This window comes from Alligator mississippiensis, chromosome 5 (assembly GCF_030867095.1).
Source record: "Alligator mississippiensis isolate rAllMis1 chromosome 5, rAllMis1, whole genome shotgun sequence".
NCBI classification, from domain to species: Eukaryota; Metazoa; Chordata; order Crocodylia; family Alligatoridae; genus Alligator; species Alligator mississippiensis.
This window is the reverse complement of record NC_081828.1, coordinates 18,694,140-18,720,022: the sequence shown is the minus strand read 5'-3', so window position 1 is coordinate 18,720,022 and position 25,883 is coordinate 18,694,140. Positions and strand designations below refer to the sequence as shown.

Here is a 25,883-nt window from a genome sequence, read left to right as displayed (position 1 = left end):
GGGGGCTCTGGCTCCAGCTAGGGTCTCTGGCAGGCCAGGAGCACATGGGAACTGCTCGCCCTACACCAGGGCCAGGCAAGGGCCGAGCTCCCACGTGGGGTGCTCCAGGACAGAGCAGGGGCTGACCCTAAAGTGGGGAGGGGGGGGTCTGAGGGGGGGGGCGGCAGGAAGGCTGCAGGGGAAAAAGTGGGCAGGGCAGAGGTAAGGGGGCCACCTGCGCTCCCTGCTATAGGGGGTGGTTTCAAACTAACCCTCCAACGCTCAGACTCTGTACGTGGGAAGATGTAACAAGTGTCCACATGTGGAAAATGATAAGGAACGCGTACACTCTCCAGAGCTAGGACCTCATTCTTGGGGCTGCCTTTCATCCCGGCCGCCCTCCGGTCCAGTAAACACGGTACCTCCAGAGGTTCCTCCCCCCAGAAAGGCCTCAGAGCGGCCCGTGCTGCCCCAGGCTCCGCCCAGCCCGCATACGTCACAGACTGCCGTGACGCACCTCTCACGCGCACGCCGCTCTCCTCCAATCAGCGTCCCCGGAGCGCTGGAGCCCGGCAATTCAAACTGCTGCTGGGCGGTGGCGCGGGACCGTTGGTTCGTCCCCAGCCCCCCTCCCCTCCCCTCCCGCCCCCGGCGCGGGGCCTCGGGCAGCGCCATGGAGACGCGGCTGGTGCCCGCCGGGCCCTACCGCGCCACCCGCCTGGTGAGAGCGCGCGCGCGGGCCGGGGCCGGGGCTGGCAGTGGCTGGTGGGCAGCCCTGGGGCGGGAGCGGGTCGCAGACCGGCTCCGGCCTCAGCTGCGGGAAGAGCGGCCCCCGGGAACGGCCTGTGTGACAGACAGTGGTGGGGGGTATTGCTCGTTTCCGGGGGGACGGGAGGTGCCGGCCGCCCTCGCCGCAGGACCCTGAAACCCGCCCCGAGAGGACTTGTTTCCTTAAGCGACTGACGTCACTTATTACATCATAGCCCCCGCCACACATCAGGGGCCTTGCGCAGTCAGGTGGTCAATTGCGCACTTCCCTTGAGACCAGCTCCAGGTGCACAGTACCTCTGTCAGCATAAAAAGCTCCAACTGGCTCTAAAGTTAGACCTCAAAACAAGTACTAACTCCAGGGCGGGTTGCGGCCATGCTTTAAGGCGCACCTGTAGCGGGGTCTTGCCCGGTTGGGAGCCACAGGGTGCCCCGTGCCCAGCTGGGACTGGGGCCTCTCCGCCCCAGCAGCCACAGGCCCCGGGTCCCGGCATCACCAAGGCCCCGAGCCCTGCAGCTGCAGACACTGGGCGCCAGGACCCAGCTGGGTGCCAGCAGCCAAGGGGTGCAGCTGCCCCAGGGGCGCGTGAAATTCCCGCAGCTGGGAGATGAACTGCGGGGGCTCCCAGCCATAGGCGCTTGCTTCTTACCAGAGCCGGGGGGCAGCCTGGGGGGGGCTCCTCCGCACCAGCCATAAGGCACAAGGGGATCCAATGCACAATCCCACCGTCACACCTGCCGTGCACGTGCGGCCTGGTAGGAGGTGTGATTGTACAGGTCACGCATTGGTTCCTATCGCAGGTGTGCCTGCACATGCAGAGGGGTCCATAGGATCATGGGGAAGCAGGGGTGGAAGGGAATTAACCCCCTGCTGATGCGGGATCATCCCTGTCCCAACCATCCCACACAAATGCCGAATCTAAACAAACTTTTCTCTAGCATCTGTGGATGTGGCATGTACGTGAGGCCCCAGTGTATTTAAATAAAAAAGAAATAGATATATTCCTTCTTTAGCAGTGGTCAGTGTGGGCTAGTTTCTGGGACCGTCGTTTTACAGGGACCTCCTACCAGTTCCAGTAGGACTGGTTGCAGAATTTGATGCTGCCTGAGTCAATCCCATGCAAGGAAATATATCCAAACATATTAAATATATCCAAACTGAAAACTGCAGTCACAGAGAGCTGCTAACGAAACTATTTCCTGAGAGCTGCTAAATGGGACCATTTTAATACAGTATAAATAGGTGTGTTTAAAGACCTAGCGCTCTAAATTTAAAGGTTGACTATAGGTAGGCTGCACGGTATAGCTGATTTAGTTGCACAAGAATTGGACTTGTACAAACTGATGTTACAGGGTAAACATTTGAGAAACTGGCTTGAAATCATGTGACACTGAAGTAAAAATCTGCTAAATATATTAATTCAGTAACGTTTATTTTAAGCTAAAACCAGAACTGTAAACTACTTTTTGTTGTACTGCCTAAGCTGAACCTAAACTTTGTTTTGATATTTTGTGCCCTTGTTTTCTTTGCCTTACTTGTTTTCTTTTGCAGTGGAATGAAGTTACTAAATATTTTCGAGCAGGGATGCCACTAAGGAAACACAGGCAACACTTTAAAAAACATGGAAATTGTTTTACTGCTGCAGAAGCTGTAGATTGGCTTCATGAACTACTAAAGAATAACAGCAATTTTGGTCCAGAAGTTACTAGGCAGCAAACCATCCAGTTATTAAGGAAGTTTCTCAAGAATCATGTAATTGAGGATATAAAAGGAAGATGGGGATCAGAAAATCTAGAGGACAACAATAATCTATACAGGTACTGTACAGATATACACAAACTCAAAATTGAAACTAACTGAAAGATCCTAACTTGTTCAACAAGCATTTTCTGTGTGACAGTAACTTTACTAATGTCTATTCTAGGAAAATAATATTGTCAAGAGTGCCTGAGAGAGAATTTGCTTTTCATCTACCCTAAGTACTTATCTTGAAATCTGTACTTTCCCCTACTTATTGTTTTAAATAGATGTGTCCTTGATTGTCAAATTTGAGAAGAAAGGAAAATAGTCCAAAGCTACTTCAAAACTTTGCTTAATTTAAATTAGCTACACTGTGAAGACAAAAGTGCTGCATTTTTTCCTTTCTTTTCAGAGGCTTAGGGAACTATTGGTAACAAACTACATTTTTGGATTCAAGTGAATTCTTATATTTTTAATCTATTCTAAATATATGGACATTTCTCCTGTTTAATTCCAGATTTCCTCCAACCTCTCCAGTTAAAGCTTTGCCAAACTGGGGTCCAGTCAGAGAAAACACAGAAAATTTTCCTAAAGAGAAAGAAAGTCTCTTTAAACTACCACAGTTCTCCAGGAGGACTCCTAAGAAAAATGAATTACTTGAATCTCTGGTAATAACAACATAATCAGAAACATTCTTTTCCTTTAGTCGTGTTGTCATCTGCTTTTGCACCTTCCTTTCCACCTAAGCTGAAGGAAAAGCCCCCCAGAAAATTCTTTTGTGGCTCTTGGTGAAGTTAGAGCATTACATGTATGTAACAAAAAGATACAGCCAACAATAAGAGCCCCGTTAGACCAGGGGTGTCAAACATGGCCCACCAGTCCATCCCATGGATTACCAGTTAGTGGGGAGGAGGGGCAAGAGACAGGGTATGGCCTGCTGCAGAATCCAGGGTCCCTGGCCCCCAGTGAACATGGCCAGACCCATGCTGCCACCCACCCCTGTACACGTGCTGCTGCCTGAATGTGGCTAGGCTCTGCTAACCACGTGCAGACCCCTGCTTTTGCTGCTGGCTTGAGAATTGGCTCTGCTGAAGTGCCTGATCTATACAGATGTTGTAGAGTGGAGTCAAACTAATGCTCTGATTTCAATAAAGCATGGTTTTAGGGGCTTTTTTTCCCATGTCTGTCAGGAGCCTCTACGTGGCAGTTTGTCTTGTTTTATTTACAACTAGATCTTGAATAAACTGGTTGCTTTTATAAGTGACTTCATACCGTATATAAACAGCATTCTGAATGTATGAAATCCCGTAATGGTTGAAGTGCTCACAACTTTAATAATAATGAAAACAAGTCCTTGTGCATTTTAATTGTGTACAACAGATGAAACTACAGTACTATATATAGCTCTTTGCCTGCCTACAACTTTAGATTGACTATAGATTGATTTCAGGTTTGCTTGTGTTTTTCCTCCCCTCCTGTTATGCAGTGTGCTAGAATTCAGGCAAGTCACTTAACACACCACCACATATGTTTAAACACTCCACTTTTTTGTTCTTTAATTGACTATTCAAGACTTTAGGAATTTTTTCTCTCTTCATAGAAGTTCATAAAGCATATATTTGGGAGCATTAAAACAAATGACCTATTACTTAACAGTTTGCAATTTTCCTACTTAGCTATAGAAAGTTGAATAAGATTGCATGGTCTGTCTGCCTTTTTTTTATTATTATTATTATTATTCTGCTATTTTTTTTCTTTTTTTCTAATACTGACTCTGATTCTATAATAATTTATGCAGGTATTAAATATTTAGGAGGTTAGTCTTGTGCTTCATTTTGAAATGTCATTTTTCTCTTCCAGTTACAGACTCTTGAGAGTGCAGACTTTTTCTAAGCTGGATCCCAAACTTTAACTCTGAATAAGAGTAAATGGAAACGGACTTTTACCCTTTTTATTTTAAATACTAAAGAGCTGAATGAAACACTAAGAATGCTTAAGTAAAGCATTCTTAGTGTTTCAGGAGGCGCTACTTCACAGTCAGGGCGGGTAGGACCTGGAACCAACTTCCAAGCGAAGTGGTGCTGGCTCCTACCCTGGGGGTCTTTAAGAGGAAGTTAGACGAACACTTTGCTGGGGTCGTTTGACCCCAGTACTTTTTCCTGCCATGGCAGGGGTCGGACTTGATGATCTGCTCGGGTCCTTTCCGACCCTACCAACTATGAAACTATGAATTCCAAAGTGTTTTTCTTTTAATTCAAAATACAACTTTAAAAATACATTTGTGAAATAGAATGTTACCTGAATTTAAATTTACCTGACAAGAAAATATAACATTTTATAATTGCTCATTTGCAGGAGAACATAGCAAAAAGTGAAATACTAGAAGAAGCCAATGAACATTCAGTACATGCAATGGAAATAAGCCAAGAAAATATAGAAGAAATTTGGAGAAACATCATTCTGATACAGTAAGTAAATAACAGTACATTAGAAACTATTAAAGGTATGTGCTTTGTACCTGTAATTAAAAACTTTAACTAGAGGTGTACCAGGATATTGGTCACACATCAGTTGGCATCAATAACAGGAAAATTAACATTATTGGCAGTCTGTTGTTTCATAGTAGCTAGGGTCAGGAGGGACCTGAACAGATCATCTAGCCTGACCCCCTGCCACAGGCAGGAATGAATGCTGGGTTCACAAGACCCCAGACAGGTGATCATCCAACCTCCTCTTGAATTTGCCCAAGGTAGGGGTGAGGACCACTTCCCTGGGAAGTTGGGTCCAGATTTTGGCCACTCTAACTGTAAAATATTGCCTTCTGATCTCTAACCTAAACCTATTCTCCATCAGCTTATGACCATTGTTCCTCGTCACCCCAGGTGGTGCTAGGGAGAAAAGGGCTCTTTTCTGTTGATCTCCCCTGATGAGTTTGTAGGCAGCCACCAGGTCCCCCCTCAGCCTCCTCTTGCTGAGGCTGAACAGGTTCAGGTCCCTCAGTCTCTTCTCATATAGGGCCTGTCCTGCTGCCTTCTCACCAAGCAGGTGGCCCTCCTCTGAACCCTCTCCAGGCTGGCCACATCCCTTTTGAAGTGAGGCGGACGCAGTACTCCAACTGCAGCCTGACCAAAGTTGCATAGAGGGGGAGTATCACCTCTCTGGACCAGCTTGAGATGCATCTTTGGATGCATGACAAGGTATGGCTGGCTTTGCTGGCTGCGGTCTGGCATTGGCGGCTCGTGTTCATCTTAGAGTCAATAATGACTCCAAGATCCCTTTCCATCTTTGTGCTTTCAAGAAGGGAACTCCCCAGCCTGTATGTATGTTGTGGATTCCTTCTCCCAAGGTGCAGCACCCTGCATTTGTCTACGTTGAACCCCATCCTATTCTCATCTGCCCACTTTTGTAGTCTGTCTAAATCTGTTTGCAGCCCCTCTCTCCCTTCAAGTATGTCCACCTGTTTTTCGTTGTTGTTTTTTTTGTTTGGCCAATAATGTCACTGATAAATCCTGATTACCCCCCCCCCCCCCGTAAGTCTGTGGGGGGGAAGGGGCAGGGGGAAGGAAAGGGGTATGAGGGGGTAGATTGAGGCCCCCACAGTGAGGGAGGGAGTGCGGCAGAAGCAGGCACTACCCAGCCAGAGTGGTGAATAGGACCCCAGGGCCAGAAGTGGAACAGAGCTGTGGGCAGCTCATCCAGGAGGAGGGGGGTGGCTCCCTGCTGCTGCACGCACCTGTTCCCTTTTCCCCAGATTTCTGCACAGGTTGAGGGCAGGCTTAGGGCCAGGAGCTGTACCAGCCTCTTCCTGGTGGGGGGCGGGGCTGGACTGGGGCTGCACTCGGAATGGGCAGGGGTAGGGCGGACTCAGCTGTGTGGGCTGGGTGGCAGCAGCACTGGGACTGGTGACTATGGGGGGCTGTGGAGGATTTTTGGGTGCCTATAGCCCCTCCAAATCCCCTCTTAACACCGCCCCTGCTCAGGGCATTCAGCTTTGCTGCCTTTCCCTTGGGAGCCCTGTGCTGCACATCTCCTGCCTGCCCTACAGTACAGGGCTCCCAAGGGAAAGGCAGCAGAGTGGAGTGCTGGGTGGCTATAGCAACTCCAAAATTCCCCCATAGCCAGTCCTCCCAGCACCGCTGCCACCCACCCTGCCACCACCCACTCTGAGTACAGACCTGGCCCAGCCCCCTTGCCAAGAAGAGGTTAACACAGCTTCTAGCCCCAAGCCCACAGCAGGCAGCCCACCCTCTCCCCACATGCAAATCTAGGGAGGCATATGCCTCCCTCGGGGGTGCGCACAGTGGCAGGGAGCTGCCCCCTCTTCCCTGGATGAGCTACCCACAGCTCCATCCCATTCCTGGCCCCAGGGTTCTATTCACCATCCTGGCTGGACACTAGAGCTGTACAAAATTTCACTGGTAGTTTCGTTTTGACTCGTTTCGAGCTTGAAACAGCGAAATCGAAATGAAACAGAGTTTCGAAATGGCTTCAAAACAAAACGAGGCAAGTCAAAACATTTCGAAATTTTCAAAATGTTTCAAGTTTCGAAGATCAAGCTGGGCTTGCCTGCAGGGAAACAGAAACTAAAGTAAGGAGAGGGAAGGGGGGAAAGGAGTGCTCTCATTGACTGTGTAGCTGGCCAGTGACTGTCATCCTTTCCTGAGGTCTCTTCCAATCCCAGTGCTCTGGGGGAGGGATGGAAAAACTGCATAAAAGGCAGCATTGTTTGAACTGCCCAGCTTTCTGCCTTGGTGTCAGTTGAATGGGGGCTCACCTGAACACGCACACAGTGTCACCCACCCATGTCATGAGTGTTGCCTGTCAGCAGCTAGAGGTGCAGGGCCCCAGAACCCAGACGTCCCCTGCACCTATCTCCTTGACAGCTGGCAGGCTTCATGGCTGCAGCAGGGTCTAGCAGGCCTGCAGTTTTCACCCCCATGCCCCAGGACAGACACAGTCCCACAAGCACCCATGTCACGAGTTTTACCTGTCAGCAGCCAGAGATGTAGGGCCCGAGAACCCAGAAGGCCCTACACCAGGGGTGTCCAACCTTTTTGAATGTGGGGCCGGATCACAAACTTTTTATCACCCAGTGGGCCGGCAAGCCATATTCAAAGACGTCACAGGAAGTGGCGTCATACCAGGAAGTGATGCCACGTGACCTTTCACACCAATGAAGTTGCAGGGGGTTGACATGGTGCTGGTTGACATGGCATGCATGCCCAGGTTGACATGGTGCTACAGGAGCCGCTTGGCTACAACCGGGTTGACCTGGTGCTAGAGAAGCTGCGGGGCCAGGCCAGGGTTAACCTGGGGCACGCCTGGCCTGCCGGTGCCATGCCCGGGTTGACATGGTACTGCAGGACTTGCTTGGGCAGAACCGGGTCGGCACCAACCAGGAAAAGCAGCATGCACCTGAAGCCAGCTTCCCATGTGCTGCTGGGGATGGGAGGAGGCCGACCAGATCTGCACCGGCCAGCAGAAGTGGTGGCAGAGCCTTGTGCCGCTCGGGGCTGACCGTTGCAGGCTCTCCCGTCCTGAGCGGCACACAGCTCTGCTGCCACTTCTGGCCGGTGCAGACCTGGCCGGGCTCCTCCTGCCCCAGCAGCACATGAGAAGCGGCCCCCTCAGGGCCTCGTGCGGGCAGCTGGGCCCAGAGAGCCGCAGCGCCTGGGGAGAGACTGGCTGGGGGAGCATGCGCCGCCTTGCTGTGGGGCCGGGCAGGGCAGCGGGGCTGGCTTGAAGCAGGCGGGTGAGGAGGCAGGCGCGGACCAGCGGCCGCTGCTTGGCCTCCCGCATGGGGCTGCTCCCCCAGGCCTCGCGGGGGTAAGCAGCTCCCCTCCCCTCGCTGCCGGCTGGGACCCGTGGGCCGGCTCTTCCCACCTTGCCACGGCGGCTCTGCACTCCACACTGCTGCTGCTGCTGCAGCTCGCTCTGCGCCACTGCCTCAGTGCCACAGCACTCCCTGCCCGCCTCGCCGTACTCCACGTTCCCTGCCCGCCACTGCCACCGTGCCCCGCAGCAGCGGCTCCGTGCTGCCGTTGCTGCCACCACGGCTCCATGCTCTGTGGCGGCAACACTGCCACCACTGCAGGCCAGATAAAATGGCTTGGCGGGCTGCATGGCGGCCCGCAGGCCACATGTTGGACAAGCCTGCCCTACACCTATCTCCTGGAAAGCTGGCAAACTTTGTGGCATCAGCAGGGACTAGCAAGCCTGCAGCTTTCACCCTGCTTCGCCTTAACACACATAGTGTTACCCATGTCATGAGTTGTGCTTGTCTGCAGCTTGAGGTGCAGTTTCCTCCAAACCCCTGTACCTGTCTCCTTGAAACTTGGCAGGCTTCATGCCCTCAGAAGGAGCTACCATTCCTGCAAGTTTCATCCAAATCCAGCCAGAGATGACAAAGTTATAGGCTGTTTTGCACCTCCCCGTTATAGCCTATGGGCAAACTGTCAAAACAGCAAAACTGTTTTGACGAATCAAGACGAAACACTGTTCTGTCAAAACGCAAGTCGAAACAGAACAGTGCCGTTTTGCACAGCCCTACTAGGCGCTGCCCCTGCCCCACTCACTTGCCATTGGGGCCTCGATCTGCCCCCCACCCCCCTACACACAACCATAGACTTACCAGCAGGGCGCTGCTCTCCAAGCTGCTGGGCTGCATTCCTATACATTGGCTATCAATCGGTATCAGCTGATATGGCTGGTTAATAATCAGGTATCGGTATCAGCCAAGAAAATCTTTATTGGTATACTCATAGCTTAAACTTCAAAGCCCTTGTTTAAGTTACCAGACAATATTTATGTTGTTAAAGATGAGTATTCTTGCTAACAAATATATTTCACATTCTGCATGTGTGTTATTTTGGAAAGCTATTAGAAAAAATGTTTTAGGAGTTGAGGAGTAAATGTTAACCATAGACATTCCTCCTTCTTTCTCGCCTTTCTTTTAGTCTGGGACTAAATAGTTATTAAAGGCATAAAACCAGTTTTTTGCATTCTTGCTTGTTGAAATGTTTCTAAAATAACTTATATTCATATGCTGTCCAAAGTTCTGAAATTATATCTGTTCTTTTTTTCTTCCTGCAGTTTGCAAACAATTTTAGGCTTACCGTCTTTGGAAGAAGTCTTGCACTCAACACAAATAATTCCTCAGGATGTCATATATAACATGACTAACACAAGTAAACATGGTGTTGTTGTTCTGCAAAACAAATCAGGTTGGATTATTTTTTTCTGTTTCATATTTAAGTTACCTGTAATTTTTAGTTACTCTTAAACAGTGTAAGTAAATGCAGAAAAATTAAAGCAGATTGGCTTAATGTGCTAGTTTCGGGAGCCTGCTATTCTTTCCAAATGTAAGTGAAAATTAATGGAATTCTAAAATCTATGCCTAAAGAATTTAAATACATACATTCTATGCATTTTAACAGTGTGTATGTATCTATATCTATAAAATTATTTTTAATTTAGGTCATGTGATTTTTTATGTTTAAAATTATATTGCTGTCTGCTGGCTAAGGCAAGCAGAATATATTGGTTGCTAATTTATTTGTGTTTTTTTTGTTTTGTAGAAGACCTCCCTCATTGGGTATTGTCAGCTATGAAGTGCCTAGCATACTGTAAGTCATTAAAAACAAAGCAGCTTTGAAATTTTAGAAGCTCATTTGGGGGTGGAAATCTTTTTAAATGATGACCTATAAACATGTTGATCTAGGCTTTTCCATACAGGAAATTCATACAGAAATGCATCTAGAAATGTGATCTGTTTAGAGGAGATAAAACTACTATGTACAAACATAACCAATAAGTGGTAAGGGTAAGAGTAATGTCATTATGTGATGTACATTAGAGAGAGAAGGAATCCTAATCATGTAGCACAAGGGTTTTCAACCTTTTTTTTTGAAGGGGTGTAACCATTCTGGGTACACTTCCGGTGGAGTGGTGGGGGGTAGCCAGACACAGAGCAGGGTGGGGGGGGGCTTGCATGGGGTGGCTGTGACGCAGGGTAATGGATGACAGCGGTAGCCACTGCTTATGAGCTCCCTCCACCCTACTGTGTCTGGCCAGCCGGGCAGCGCCTGTGTGGCCTGCAGAAGGGAGCTGCTGCCCTCCCCCACCCCACTCCCAGCCCTGCTCCTGGGAGGTGGCGGTGGTGGTGGCGCTCTGTCCTCACCCACCCCTGCATACGCCCTAACCCCTTTCCAAGTACACCCAAAGGTACGTGTACCCCTGGTTGACAACCCCTGATATAGCAGACTAGCTAATTAATGCTAGGTTGCATCCTGTGTGTCTGTGCAGAAGAGATCATCAACCAACCTTGAGAGGTTAATTTAGGGAGAAGAAAAGCAGCCACCTTTCCCAATCCAGTCTGTGGGAAAATTTAATGCAGCTTTATTTAATTTTATATGGACCCGTACTTCCTGGAGACCAGGAAGGTGGAACAGGGTGTCAGTTTTTAAAGAAAACCATGAAGTTAGGGAGCCAATCAAACATGAAACTGAGTTCTCTGACAGTGTCTCTTGTGTGTTTCCTTTTGCAGAGGAGAATTTCAGGGACTTAATCTACCTTCTTTCAGGCTGTGAAAGAATTCACAATAAAGGTCTGAGACAAACCTTGGAGAGATTTCTGTCTTAGCCTGACCTATACTTTATGTTGCATTTTCTGCATATAGCCCCAGCTGACTTAAATTTTTGGCGCTTCTGATAAAACACTTGTTCTCGTTGCAGGAGTGAACATTCCATTATTGCCATTCTAAGAACCATTATATTAGTTCCTATTATTGTTTGAAAGATAATTTGTTAAACATATGGAATATATAGGCATATGTACTTGTACTGTAGAATCAGCATAGAAAAATTAAACAATTTCCTCTCTCCTGTAAATAAAATGTTCCTCATTGCCTCCTCTTGAGCCAGACAAAAATAACCTTTACTTTTGTCTTATTAAATTAGGCAAAAGAAGTGGAATGGGTTCTGGGGGGAGGGGGAGAGAATTGTTGGTTCCTTAAAGCACTAAAGTGACCTAACATAAACACCTGTGTTTAAACTTTTTGGTAAGTCATTCTTTAACATGGGGGTGAGTGGAGAAATTGAATTTTTATACTTTTTGCATACTTTCCTTGAAAACTTGTTAAATATCTTCCATCATTTCTACAATATAAATCACTCAGTTGAAGCGGAAGTGTAATTACTGTAGAGCTTCACAGATTCATGGATTCACAGAAATTTAAGGCTGGAAGGGACCTTGTGAGATCATAGGGCCCAGCCCTCCTGCTCTAGGCAGGAAAGACTGCTGGGGTCAAATAACCCCAAGGTGTGCATCCAGTCTCCTTTTGAAGATCTCCAGGGTAGGTCTCTGCACCATCCCTGCTGGGAGTCTATTCCAGAGTCTGGTCACACCAACCATAAAGAAGTTTTTCCTTATAACCAGTCTGAAACCTCCTAGGAGAAACAGTCATAAATTCCTGGTTTTCCCCTGGGGCGCTTTGGTGAACAGTGGTTTGCCTAGCCCCTGATGTTCACCCCTGATATATTTGTAAGCTGCTACCAAATCTCCCCAAAGTCTTCTCTTTTCTAGGCTGAACAGTCTCATATCTGTCAGCCTTTCCTTGTATGGCTTGCTCTTCAGGCCTCTAATCATATGAGTGGCACTTGTCTGGACTTTTGCAAGCTTCTCCACATCCTCTTTGAAGCGTGGTGCCCAAAACTGGATGCAGTACTCCAGCCTGTGGCCTCACCAATGCAGAGTACAACAAGAGGATAACTTTCTTAGTTTTGCTTGAGATGCATTGGTTGATGCATGCTAGCATATTGTTTGCTTTGCTAACTGTAGCATCACACTGGTGGGTCATATTCATTTTATGATCAATTATGACCCTCAGGTCCCTGTCAGACATGGCGCTAGCTAGTGTAGCACCACTGAGCCTGTAAGTGTTGTGGATTTTTCCTCCACAGACGGAGCACTTTACACTTCTTGGTGATGCATCTGGTTCTGGTCTGCCCATCTAACTAATCTGTCTAGATCCGCCTACCCTGAGGCATGGCCACACTTCCCCAAAGCTTAGTGTCGTCAGCAAACTTTGCCAGTGTGCTCTTCACCCCCACATCCAGTTCATTGATGTAGATGTTGAAAAGCACTGGTCTGAGCACCAAAACCTGGGAGACCCCACTGGCTACCTTCCACCAGGTCAGCACAGATCCGTCTATTAGTATCCGACCCTGCAGCTAGTTTCCCACCCATCTTCCTTGTCTTTCTCTGGGTTCTCTCCAGACCATCTCAGGAAGTTTTACTCTTAAAGCATAATCTCTTTCATAGTGGTAGTTCATTAGGAACAGATCAGTGAGCCTCATGAATCACTACTTCCCAGGGTAGGCTGATCTAGTAGCTACCCACTTTCTCTGCCTAAAATGGTATTTTGTGATAGAACTGCATTTCCAACACCTGTAGAATGCGAGTCATCAATCACAGTATATGTTTCCTGCTCATGCTTTTGTGTAGAATGCAAGTATTTAGTGCCCCTGTAATTAATTTTTTCTAATATTAAGAAATTTGTATATATCCATATGGTCCACAAATTTTATCGTTGCATATCTGGCTTGGTATCATGGATATACTTCTTCCCTATAAAAATCTAAAAAGGTATGGCTCCACTTGTCAACCAGAGCCCAGCAATGCTCAATGCCCTACCAAGCTACGCTGTATATGCACCATGGGGCAGCTGCCACACCGGGGTGGGGGGGAGAGGGGGCAATCTCTGCTGTGCTGCCATGAGCCCCCAGAGGCTCTGATAGCTACTGCTACAGCTGGTGAGTGTGGGGCTCATGAAAGTGCCAGGGGGCAGGGGATGGGGCCAGGCAGGGCAGTCATGGGAAGCTTCTCCCGCGGCTCCCCCTGCCAGGGGAGAGACAGGCACAGCCGGAGGAGCCTCAGGAGAACCTGCAGCCGCCCAGATGTCCCTGCTTCTCCCCGGCCAATCTGATTCTCTAAATCTCTCCGAATCTTTTCCAAATCAGTTCAGAGGCTTCGGATTCAATTTAGACCTTTTAATGGGTGTCTCGTTTTGATTTGGATATGGAGATTCGGCTGTCGAATTGGGCCAAATCTCCTCTGAATCGAATCAGCAAACAAACAGCCCTACAAAGTAGTCCCTCTTAAAGCAGCATGCAAAACTTAAGTCAAGGTTTTCCAAATGAAATTAAAAATGGCAGGAACTCTCTTAGAGGTCTATTCTAGTTTTACAATTGTCCCCTTCTGTTAAGTCAGATTGTTTATATCAGGGATGCTCAACCCCTGGCTTGTTAGCCAGATCCAGCCCCTGGTAGCATGTCATCCAGCCCACAGGGCTTCCCATGGGTTTGAAAAATTGGCAGCAGAGGGGTGGTACCACTGCTTATCTGCTACCAAATTAGCAGATAGCCTGGTCCTGCACATTAAATTGCACAACCGGGGCAGTGCAGGGTGCAACCCGAGGAGAGGGAAGGGAGTGGGTGATCTGGCTTATAGAATGGCTCCACACCACTTATCTGGCCCATGGGGCTAAAAGGTTGAGCACCACTAGTTTATACAGAAATGCATATGTGATGAGTACTCGGTAGCAAGTACAGCTATTGAACACAACTACAATTCTACCTGAGGTTTGTCATCTTACGGTGAGTGACTTATACTGCTTTACCCACAGTGCCTAAAAACCCATAGTCTTTTCTAGGAAGATCACTGCAGGAAACGGGGAGGAAACAGGACAGAGTTGGCTGAATTAATTTAAGTCAAAGTTGTAAATTCCCCCCCACCCCAGTGCTAACCTTGAAGTTTAGGCACTTAGGGCACTGACAGACATGCAGCTTCCCCATCTAACTCATGGTGCTTTACAGAAAATGCCATGAATTAGACCGACCCTCCAGACCCAACAGACGTTCACTGTTGGATCAGGAGGGTGGAGGATTGAGCCCCACTTCAGAGTTGATCCAGCAAGTGAGGCTGCAGCCTCTTCCCCTAGCTGTCTCAGGACGGGAGGAGTAGAAGACAGAGGAGAGAGGTCCATTCTGGGATTTGCACTGGAGTGGGGGAGCAGGTGGATTGGAGCCCTGCATGGGGGGGGGCTCCAATTCACCTGCCTCACCTGCCCCACCCTCCAGCGCAGGCTGGGCAAACGCCAGATGGAACCTCCTTCCCCTCTTCTCCCCCTCCATCCTATCCTATAGACAACACCAGGGATGGGGCCTGGCTGCTTCAGCCCAGCCCTGCTCCCAGCGTGCACCAACAGAAGTTAATGGAGTCGCACCGTTTTGGATTGGAGCACCTTCATCTGAACCCTCATGTAATGAGGGTTCATTTGTGGCACTTTTTAAAGCACTCTGCAGCCATGCACTTCTGTCAGTGCATGGCTGTAGAGCGCTTTCAATGACTGATTGTATGACAAAACATCACTTCTGTCAGCACTCTTAAATAACTTTGGCCGTATCTTGGCTTTCATTCATTGATTAGAAACAGAAATCTTCTCTCCTGTTTTTGGGGTTTTTTTCAGCTCCCAATCTGTTTCTTAATTCTGAATAAATCAGTCAAGTGGGGTATATTCCCTTTGCACCTGCTAGTTAAACTAAAACCTAAAATAATTAAAGCAAAAGCTTTTCTGCACACTAGGACTGGAAGTACATGCATATGGAAAAAATGAAGTACTATTGTACTGAGTGCATAACTTACATATTTAGTGAGTTATGGACCTTATGAAAATTTATAAAACTTTGAGTTGTTTAAACATTAATTAATGTATTTAAAATATTCATTGGTCATTTTTATCTTGAAGCAAAAGATGGTATTTTTCTTTACCTTGCCATCTCTTTCAGTGGTAGTATGACGGAGGGTTACCTGTAGAGGAAACTCTAGCTTAATGAGAGAAAGGGGAAAATTGACTAATGGCCATAATATGTTTGTTTATGTGTTACCCTCCCCTTTTTGAAGATGCTTTGTTGTGTAAAGAGTTTGCTTAATTGGAGAAGATGGGATTATCCAAGCAGGGTTCTAGTGATGAAAATTTTGTTGTTGGATGCAGTTCGTTTGACTATCTGTTACTATACTGAACCTTTTACTTCTGCTTACAAGTTAAAGAAAATTGAACTTCTGGTAAAATGTTTTTTATAGTGTCCATCAGTCACATACTTCCTTGAAAATACTGGGCCATTCCGGCTTTTTTTTACCTGCTAACATTGCAGGTTTATTTACATGTGTTTATTATGAGACTTACACTACCACGAACTTCCTTGTTTTTATTTTAGGGCCCAGAAGTAATGACTTGAGCCAGCCAACTTACATTGGTTTTGAACGGGATGTATTCAGAACAGTTGCTGATTATTTCCTTAATCTCCCTGAACCATTGCTTACTTTTGAGTACTATGAACTGTTTGTGAACATTTTGGGTATGTACGATTTAGAAATAACTCAGGTTGGTTTTTTTTAAAGCCCAAAGTGCAAATTTGACACAACAGGGATGTACATATGTAATTGAAAACAGATATTGGGCTCTTTTTGGTATGTCAATGGGAATCTGCTGTAGCAGTTCTGTGTCACAGTGTAAGTTGAAATACAATTAGATTCTTGTTTTAATCAAAGTGTCTGGCTTGATATTCCTTAGATTTTATAACCATAATTTAAAATAATATAGACTAATCCTAGTCTTGTTCCTGAAAGCTAGGTGTCAAGTTTAATTGTCCTTTGTCTTACATGTATGGCCTAATTTATTGCATGTGTCTTGTTTAAATTGCTTTCTCATTGAGCTAATGCTTTTGTAGACATTACTAACAATGTGAACTGTATGTTAGTGTCTTTTATATATGTTGACTCTGTTTTATCTACTTAGCTCTTTCTTATCTCGTCCACTTTCACATCACTTGCATCTTAATTTGTATTTCATTTTCTGATAGTTGTGTGTGGCTACATCACAATTCCAAATAGATCCAATGGAAAACATTCTAGCCAAGATGAGGCATGTAACCCACAGCCTTCAAAAACACTGCATTTGAACTCTTTCAAGTCAACTGAATGTCTTCTTCTAAGTTTACTTCGTAAAGAGCCTGAGAGAAAAGAGGAAGCATCTGAGACTTCTGGAAATAGTCTTCAAAATGAACATAATCTTCAAAAAGGATGTGCCAAGAAATCACAGCGATATGCTTTGGCATGTAAACGAGCCAGTACTGATCGCCTACTAAGAGGAAGCTGTCAAAATCTTTCAGGTTTAACGAATGAACAGGCACAACCTCAAAAATTTAGGAAAAGGTGCTCTTCTTTGGAAAGAATTGTAGATACTGTTTCAAGTTCTCATTGTAAACAAGAATCAAATTCCCTCTGTCACATTGATGTTAACATAATATCGGGCAAAAAAATTGAGAACCAACTACTGCACCATGACTACAAAAGAGAATCTGTGGATCTTCATTCAGACAGCACTGGCCAAAGACAACCCTGTGCTTTCAAGAGAGAGTTTGCATCAATTGTCCAGGACCAAGAACTGTGTAATGGAAATTACAGATCAAAGCAACTATGTAGATCCCAGAGTTTGCTTGGATGCAATAACTTCAAAAACTTCTCTGGCATCAATACACCAGTTGCTGAAATAATAGTAAAACCAGGTCCTGAGCTTCATTTCGGACAAGGGAAACCAAGTCCTACTGTTCTGGCAACTACTGTAGAAAATGATCCTGGAGATTCTGATATCACTATCAATAAAAGACTCTGCAAAAGCACAGTAGAACTTTCTGAAAACTCTTTTACTTCAGCTACCTTTATGTTGACTGGCACGCAAAGTAAGATTGTTTTCCAAAGCATGTGTTATTTGCTTACTGTATAAACTAACTAGTCTTTGCTTCCCTGCTATCTTTGGCCCCATTGTTTGTTATTTAAAAAGCAAAATCTGTACACGATAGTCTGTCTAAAGAGCATTCTAATGGTTATGAAGTTAAGTAATTTTAACTAATTTTCTTAAATGCAAGCTATCATATCTTCCATAATACAAGCCAGCATGTAATAATATCTCTTCCCTAAGTACCAATATATCAGCAATTTACCCTGCATATGTTGGCTTCGGGTAAGTGATAGTCCTCATAATCCAGACATCTGAGAAAAAGAAAGGAATTGGCAAATCATCCTATTTATAGGGAGCAGGTTGGTTTTTGGGTTTTTTTACTCTTATTGAAACGTGAAGGTAGAAATTTTAAGGAGTCCTTAGAGGCTTATAAATCAGCTAAATGATACATAATATAGTTTTAAGAAAAGAGAACTCTACTCTGAGAAATAGCTTTTGTTACATTCCTGAACTGTTTCAATAATGTATGTCAACAAAATGAGGCATTAACCATGAAAAAAAATAGCAAATTGATTCTTAATTCTATTTTAGTGCAGATTGTTATAAAATACCTATTGTTTTACGTGGAAAAAATGGTATTTCTCTAATCTGCTCTAGATCATTTCAAAATTTAATGATAGCTCTTGTTTACAATTAACTTGTAGATCTCCTACAGCCTCACATAGAAAGAGTTGCTGTTGAAGCACTACAAATATGTTGTTTGTTGCTTCCTCCTCCGAATCGTAGAAGGCTTCAACTCCTAATGCGCATGATCTCTCGAATCAGCCAAAATGTTGATATGCCACGACTTCATGATGCAATGGGCACCAGATCTCTGGTAAGACATCTCTCTAATAGGATAGGTAAATTGAATACCCCCCGTAATATAAAAATGGTGCTGAAATAAGAGGCAAGGCTTTTTTTGTGGTGATATCTTTTATTAGACCACCTACATAATTGGGATAAAGTTAAAAAAGCTTTCAAAAGCTTCAGTATCCACTATTATCATTGTTTTTTTAATATTACTTCATTTAGCAGACAAGGCTAAGCCGCAATATTGTTTAGGGAGGTTTTGCTCCGTAGGTTATTTTAGTACTCTGTTGTGTCTTATAACTTACTCTTTCTCTTATTTTGTTCTCTTCTGTAAACCTCCATGAACCTTTTTTGGGAGGGGTGGCAATAAATAGAAATAAATATATAATAAAGAGGCACTAGACCTTGTGTCATTATAATGCAGGGTTGGTAAAACACAGCCCGAGGCCCATGTCTGGCCTGCCAGTTGATCCTACTCAGCCTGCCAGATGCTGTCAGGAGCCTGAGTAGAAAGGGCTGCACCCTGTGCTGCTCTGCTCTGCCACAGCTGGTTAGGATTAAGTGAATTATTTGATCGGGTGGTGGGAATTTGGCTATTGATTCCAAAAAGTCAGTAAGGAGGAGAAGGATCAGAGGAATGCATATGTAAAACTTTTGGCCTTTTCTTGTCAAAGCATTTTGGGTCAAACAAAATATATAGCTTTGTCTCGGGGGGGGGGGAACAAAACATTTCAGGAATTTTGAAAAAAGCTGTTTTGATATTTCTGAAATGTTTTGTTGTGATGATAAAGGCCAACAAAGTAAAGGGATAGATTGCAGAACCAGAGGAGAATATTCCCTACCCTTCATCTGGCAGTCCTGTGGTTAAAGTCACTCACCCAGGATATGGAAAACTTAGTTCTTTTCTTCTGGGGATTTGAAAGCACATCTCCCACCTCCCAGAAGGATGCCTCTGTTGCCATGTCATGGAGTATTCTGACCACTACAAACTGGACAGCGAGTAAGTTTGAGAGAGCAACTTCTGCTTGGTAGTGATGTGAGAGATGGGTTCTAGTCTCTGTTGCAATGGCTTCCAGTGTGTACAAAGTGAAACACTGCCAACAGGAGAGGGCATCAGATTTCTTTTATGTAAAGGAGAGACTTGAGCCAGAGTTTCCTGCATCTTATGTCTGTGTCCCAAACATTGGCTGCTAGGAAAGGATTAGGGAATCTCTTCTGCTTTCTTGAGGCTGCTGCTTTAGCCATTCTGAGAAGTGTGGGTTTTGTAGATGGAGAAGAATTTGGGGCCTTATTACTTTTTTCTATAATAACTGAACCAAAAAATATCATTCTGTTTCTTTTTAAGAAAAAAATTTTTATTTCAAATATGGGAAATGATAAGCAATTTCCTTCTTGATCCAGCAGTGTCTGTCAGTGCTTATGAAGGTGTGCTGTGATTTAAGTATGTGGAACGGAAAGCAGTTTGGAGCTATAGCTAGACTGGAGAATAATTGTAATTTTTGCATACTAACCATCTGCTAAATACTTCCAGATGATACAGACTTTTTCTCGCTGTGTGTTATGCTGTGCGGAAGAAGTAGATCTTGATGAGCTACTTGCCACAAGATTAGTTTCATTTCTAATGGATCATCAACAAGAAATTTTTCAGGTTCCAACTTATTTACAGGCTGCAGTGCAAGATCACATAGCATATATGAAAACGGCTCAGGTGGGTCCAGTAATAAAAGTTGAAATACTTTTGCTAATAACTATTTAGAAACTACTGGTTTCTAGTAATGCCTGTTACTAGAACTATTAGCTAATAACTATTTAGAAATTACTGGTTTTTAGTAATGCCAATTTGAAAAAACAAAATTGTATTCCACTCTTTCACTTTCAAATTGCAGTTTTTGAAAGTGCAACTAATTGGACAATCATAGGTTGTTTTTCCACTGTTCTTTAGCACTCTGAAGTTATGTAACTGAATGCAAGAAAGATGTATCATTTTTTACTCGGACAGTATTATTAAAGCATGTGTAGACTTTTATTGCCTTATTTGTTGCAGTGCAAATATCCCATGGAAGAAATGAGTGCTATATTGCCAACTTATTCGTACTGTAAACGAATAACTCCCCAGGAGTTTGATGAACAAAGGATTTCTGCCTCCCAAGCTGCAGTTGCAGAACTCTTAGAAAATATTATCAGAGACAAAACCTTGTCTCTGAAAGACAAGAAGAAAAAACTAAAACAGGTAAGAAGAAAAAATAACTATATATTTTTTTAATTATTTCAATTTTTATTAAAAAGCATATGTGTGTACATGATGTGCACAATGTTTAAAATTATTTAGAGGTGAAAATAGGAGCTCTGTTAATTGGATCCCAGTCCATCATATAAGCGAACTGTTAGAATCGGATGCCAGTTTTACAGCATAGAGCTGAGGTTGACAACCTACAGTGCATAGTTGGATCTAACTGGCAGAGCCTTTGCATCTGGCCTGTGGAACTGTGGCTTCAGTGGCAGGGGGCTCAGTATGTGCTGCGCAGCGGAGCTTTGTTTGCACCCCACTGAAGCCAGGCAGCAAGGAAAAGGTGTTGTAGGGGCTGGGTGCTAGTACTGGCCTCCTCTGACCTGAGCTGGGTCATTCTAGTCTGCCACCAGAAAATGTTGATGACCCCTGGCATAGAGGACTGGATATAACTAGTCTAGGTAAAATGCTTTCATGATGACCAGTTCTGATTCTGTTTTAAAGGGAGCTTAAATCACGTCTGCACTGCAACATTATTGTCCTAGGTCATGCAATCTGCACACAATACCTTCTTGCCTGGAAAATGTATAGCAGTGTTCTTGCAAAACTGCAGACCAAGTTATTCAGCACAGTTGAGAATGTCTGTCTAGTACAAGACTTCATGTTGTCTATCAGTGCGGCCAAATGTACTGTAAGACCAAAATACAAAATCATTCCACAGATAATCTCTAGGCATATAAAAGTTGTTCAGTCTTATCACTATATTCTAAAACACTGCATTAAATACCAATGCTGTGACATGAATAAACTATTTTGTCTGATTTCTAGATGCCAGTTCCCTTTCCATGATCTCCCCACTTGGTGTATCCTCATCCATGAATGACTAGGGGGACACCATAGTGGCAAGCAGGGACTGCCTGCAGACCCCGGAGGGTTTTGGGGGTGGCAAGCGGGGACTGCCTGCAGACAGCGCCGGCCGCATCGGCAGTGAGGGGGGGCAGCTGGCGATTGCCCGCTGAAGCCGTTGCCGACTTCAGCGGCAGCCAATCTCAAGGTGGGTACGTGCCCCTCCCCACACCATCGCCTGTGTTTTCATCAATAAAATTTGGTTATCTAAAATGGATAAACAAGTGTTGCAAAAAATTATACATAAAGGGTTTTGGTTTAAAAATGTAATACTAAATCATTCCAAATTGGGAGCATACTCTTCTGACACAGTAGTTTGATGTTTTAGAATATAGTGATAATGCTGAACAACTTTTATATTCTAGAGATTATCTGAGGCTTCTAGATTCTACTAATCTGTTGCCTGACAGACAAAAAATGCAACAACTCTGGCAGGTGTTCACACTGGAAATTTTTTTTCCTGTTGCAAAAAACCTTTCATAAGTCTCTCTGCAGTGAATGATTGTACTTGTCCTAGAACTTACTAAACCAATCTTATGACTCAAACCGAGTTCCAAAAAAGCAGCTTTTAAATATCCACATTGTCCTTTTCTCCTCTGCCAGCCTCCACAAGACTGATTTTTTTGTGGGGGGGAGGAAACTGTTGTAAGCACTTCTTAAACTTGGTTACACAAATGGAAACTGAGTCTCTATTTCTATCTAATTACTTGAACATAACTGCATACATGTTATCGTGTTTAAAAACTGGTAGATTAAATCTCTTAAGTAGCTGAACAGTAAGAACCAGCATGCAGCAGTTCTTCTAACAGACAGAATAAGGGAAGAAGAAAAATGAAATTAAAACTCTGGCAGCTTTCTCTCGTTGGCATACTTAAACTGTCAGTGAATACCTGCCAAAACCCAGAAGCTTTGCGTGTGACTTGTGATATACACTGTAATGAGGAGGAATATACAGTAGTGCAGTGGGGGGGTTGTTTTGTTTATATGGTTTTTTTAATGTTATTGGGAGCTATAAAAGTCATCTTGCCTGTCATCACTAATTAGAATAACTTGTAGAGTGGCAGATACTACAGGTTTACTTTGATTTTTCTTTTTTTCAGATTGGAGTGACATCCTGATAAACACCATTTTTCCATTAAGAGTAGATGCACATTATTTCTGTGTCTGCCCCATTTGCTACCCAGAGGCCTATAAACTATGCTATCATTTTCCGTAAGATGAGTTAATTAGCAAAAAGCTTGATCTAATTTGTGTATGACATATGTACTGTATTTACTCAAATAAAAAACAAAGTATTTTAACTTGACCAATATGGATCAGGCGGCAGTTCAGCTCCAGCTTTGGCCCCAGGCTCAGAGTTGAAGCCAAACTATGCTGAGCCACCACCTAACCTGGGCTAGAGTGGTTCGTGTTGCAGGGGAGTGAGCACGTGGCCAGCAGAATGCGAGGGAGGCTGTGCGGTGGAGAGGGAAGGGCGAGTAGAGGAGACCCACCTGTACAGCTTGCAGGAAGACCACACAGCCTGTCTCCACCCTCCCTGGAGTGAGGGGCTAGGTGGGACTAAGCACAGCCATGGAGTAGTAGGGAGTGGAGAGCAGGCACATTCATGGAGGGGTGGAAAGAAGGTGCAGAGGGCATGTGGCAGGAAGGCAGGCACAGGCACAAGGTGCAGTGGACAGGCAGCAGGGAGCAGACACAGGCAGGGGGGAAAGTAAAGCGGGGCAAATGGCAGGGGGGGCGGACAGGGGTCCCTTTCTCCCCTGCCACTACTTTCTCCACCAGAGCTTTGTAGGGGACACATTTCAGATGACCTTCCACTAATAAGGTTCTATACATAGAAAATTATAGAACTCTTGGTTCCAAAATGATACCCACTAATAAAAGGTATCATTTTGGAACCAAGAGTTCTATTTTTTTGTATGTCTTCTTGTCTCAGACCAGCACGGCTACCGTGTACACTCCTGGAAAATTATAGCAAATTTACTTTCCATGTATAGAATCTAATTAGTGGGGGGTAGTCTTAAATTTGAAGTGTTTATATATATATATATGTATATCACAGTCACACATGCATGCGTACACACACACACACACACCCCCAAGCTTTCCACTGATTACCACACATTATTGAAAATGATGGTGTGGTTTACAGGCCTCTGCATGGTGAACGAGAAGGACACAGAAATAAAGTGGATGTACACCTAAAGGAAAAGCAATGTTTGTTGTTATTATATAGTGTTTACATAATATTTAATTTGTCCTCTCACTACCTGGGCTCTGCAGGAAAAAAACATAGAAAAGATGATGGGAAATCAGTCTGGTTTTAGAAACCTGCTTTTGACATATTGGAACAGTTTGACAAATATGCTGTCATATGCTTAGTAGGAAACTTTCCTGGGGAAGTGTTTATCAATACCTGCAGAATCTAAGCTTCCATTTAAATAATACTTACGGGTCTTAAAAGATAACCAACCAGACATCAATGCTAGCAGACAGGTGACTGTGGTTCCTCTTCTGTTCATAATTTTACCAAGCTCTAGAAAAAGGAAATATTCAAATTAATATTCAGAATCGAATGGTAATGGCTAAACTAATAAGAATAGTGTCAATGTTGCTTTGTTGTTAGATGCTTATGTATTCGTCAATCAGCTTTGACTATTACTTAAAATGGAGAGGTAAGTAGCAAGTATTGACTGGGGAAAGGATAATGGAGTGCTTGACTACCTCTGTCATAATCACAATAGCCAGGAGACTATGGAAAAGGAATGGGGAAAAGGAAAAACATCTTTCCTCTTTCAGCAGTAGATAGAAAGGTTATAAAATGTCAAAGTTATCACATGTTTATCTATCAGAGTCTGATATGAAAGTTTGAGTTCCTGACCACAATTTAGTCGCACCAACCCGAGTAGGTATTCTAGCACCTTTCTCTTCCAACAGCTCTCTGGGTAAGGGCAGAGAGAGAAAAGTGTGCTGAAAACAGGAAAATCAATCCATGATGTATTTCTGAAAAGAAAAGGTAAAGTGAAGATATGAAGAAAAATGAGGTCTGACAAAAAGCAAGGCAAGGTAGCACTTTTGTAGACTTTCAGAGAGACAAGCAAAAGAATGAGGTATCCATAAAATGTCTGTTTACACTTTAATCTGACACAAAGCCATCCTTGTAAGATAGGGTGTCATAGGAGAGGTATCTTCCACTGTGCCCAGTAGGGTTACTGCATATCTGCTTTTAAGTGGAGCCTGCTATAATAGCTCTTTTATGTTTCAGTTTCAGAAGGAATATCCTCTGATCTACCAGAACAGATTCCCAACTACGGAAAGCGAGGCAATACTACTTGAAAACAAACCCACAATTAAGCAACCAATGCTTAGCCTGAGAAAGCCAAAGTTTCGTAGCCTAAGATACTAATTTATTGAAGCCGCTACAATCTTATTTATTTTAATGAATGTATGCCTAGTGTGCTAACGGACAGGTGCTTATTATGGAGATCCAATGTTGATAGTGTGTGCATTGAGAGTTGCATACCTTGTATTAAGTGGTGCCAAAATCGGTTCATTGTAGAGAGAGCTTTTTGTTTATTGAATCTGTTTTCAAGACTTTATTTACAAATGTTTACAAATTATTCAAGACATGCAAATGTTTTGAGTCTGTCAAAAACAATGTGACAATAAGCATGAAGTTTTAGTAACCAAAAATTGTGTATGTAGTCTGTGAAGTGTATATGTACATATTATATGGTAGCTTTATGTTAAATCTGTTTTAGAAATGATGCCATAAATTTTGTGGGGTTTTTTTAATCATTTCCTTATGTACCATATAATTGCTGTACTTGGGCATTCTAAATACTGAGAACTTGCAGCAAAATATTGCTCTGAGGCCTGGCAGAAATTTTGGCCTCTGTGATTTCAGTGACACCAGGAATTCACCCCAGATGAGTGATTATTTCTCTTTGTCTCTTGTCTATTCAAATTGCACTCTTTATCAATCATTTTTGTATTATTTTGTGTATTTATTTTTGTTAAAACTATCCTTTTTATGTATATTTCTAACTTTTGGATGGAAAACCAATCTCAAATACACAAATAACTGACCTCAGATATGCTGCTTTAATTGCTAATAGTGGAGGATGCTATATAGTCTTACAGAACAGAACTGACAGGTATTGTATTGTTAGATTTGATCTTTCATTTACAATGTAGTAATGCTATTCAGGTTAGTATAGTCTTTTGCAAAACTTGAAATCAGACAAAGGAAACATGGACTAAATATCTTGAGTGAAATCTGGCCCTAATAAAAGCCAGTGGGAGTCCTGCCATTGACTTCACTAAGACCAAGATTTCAGTCCTTGCCTTCAGCAGGATTTTAAATCTATTGAAATGTTATTTGTTCAGTGTTGATTTGTAACTTTTTCAGTTATTTCTATGTATTTTACTAAGATTTGTTTTTCAGAACATTTATTGCAGAGGAAGTAGAATTTAGGTTTTGGTTTGGGTTTTTTCTTCCATTTATTGTCAATATTTAAGCACTTTTTTGTATTTTGAAAGAGAAAAAATATGGAAATGGCCATTGGTAATAAACTGTCAACTGTGCTAAGAATGTCTTGCAGAGAATAAAT

At 44.0% G+C, this 25,883-nt stretch overlaps 1 protein-coding gene across 3 annotated transcripts; it reads left to right on the top strand.

Moving 5' to 3' along the window:
- Window positions 1-587: 587 nt before the first annotated feature.
- Window positions 588-25,864, top strand: DEPDC1 (DEP domain containing 1). Of its 3 annotated transcripts, XR_009462348.1 has the most exons (13): window positions 588-700; window positions 2,300-2,565; window positions 3,006-3,156; window positions 4,844-4,956; window positions 9,581-9,711; window positions 10,066-10,113; window positions 15,763-15,903; window positions 16,408-17,286; window positions 17,990-18,162; window positions 19,669-19,845; window positions 20,182-20,367; window positions 21,193-21,418; window positions 24,536-24,623. XR_009462348.1 is itself a non-coding variant. In XM_006273832.4 (12 exons), the coding sequence occupies exons 1-12, from the start codon at window positions 653-655 to the stop codon at window positions 24,674-24,676; spliced, it is 2,454 nt and encodes an 817-aa protein (XP_006273894.1). In that variant the 5' UTR covers window positions 589-652; the 3' UTR covers window positions 24,677-25,864. The 3 variants fall into 3 exon arrangements, 2 of the variants coding, with proteins under 2 accessions (XP_006273894.1, XP_019344712.1); XM_006273832.4 differs by lacking the exon at window positions 21,193-21,418 and having other exon boundaries at window positions 589-700; window positions 24,536-25,864; XM_019489167.2 differs by lacking the exons at window positions 16,408-17,286; window positions 21,193-21,418 and having other exon boundaries at window positions 591-700; window positions 24,536-25,864.
- The last annotated feature ends 19 nt before the right edge of the window (window positions 25,865-25,883 follow it).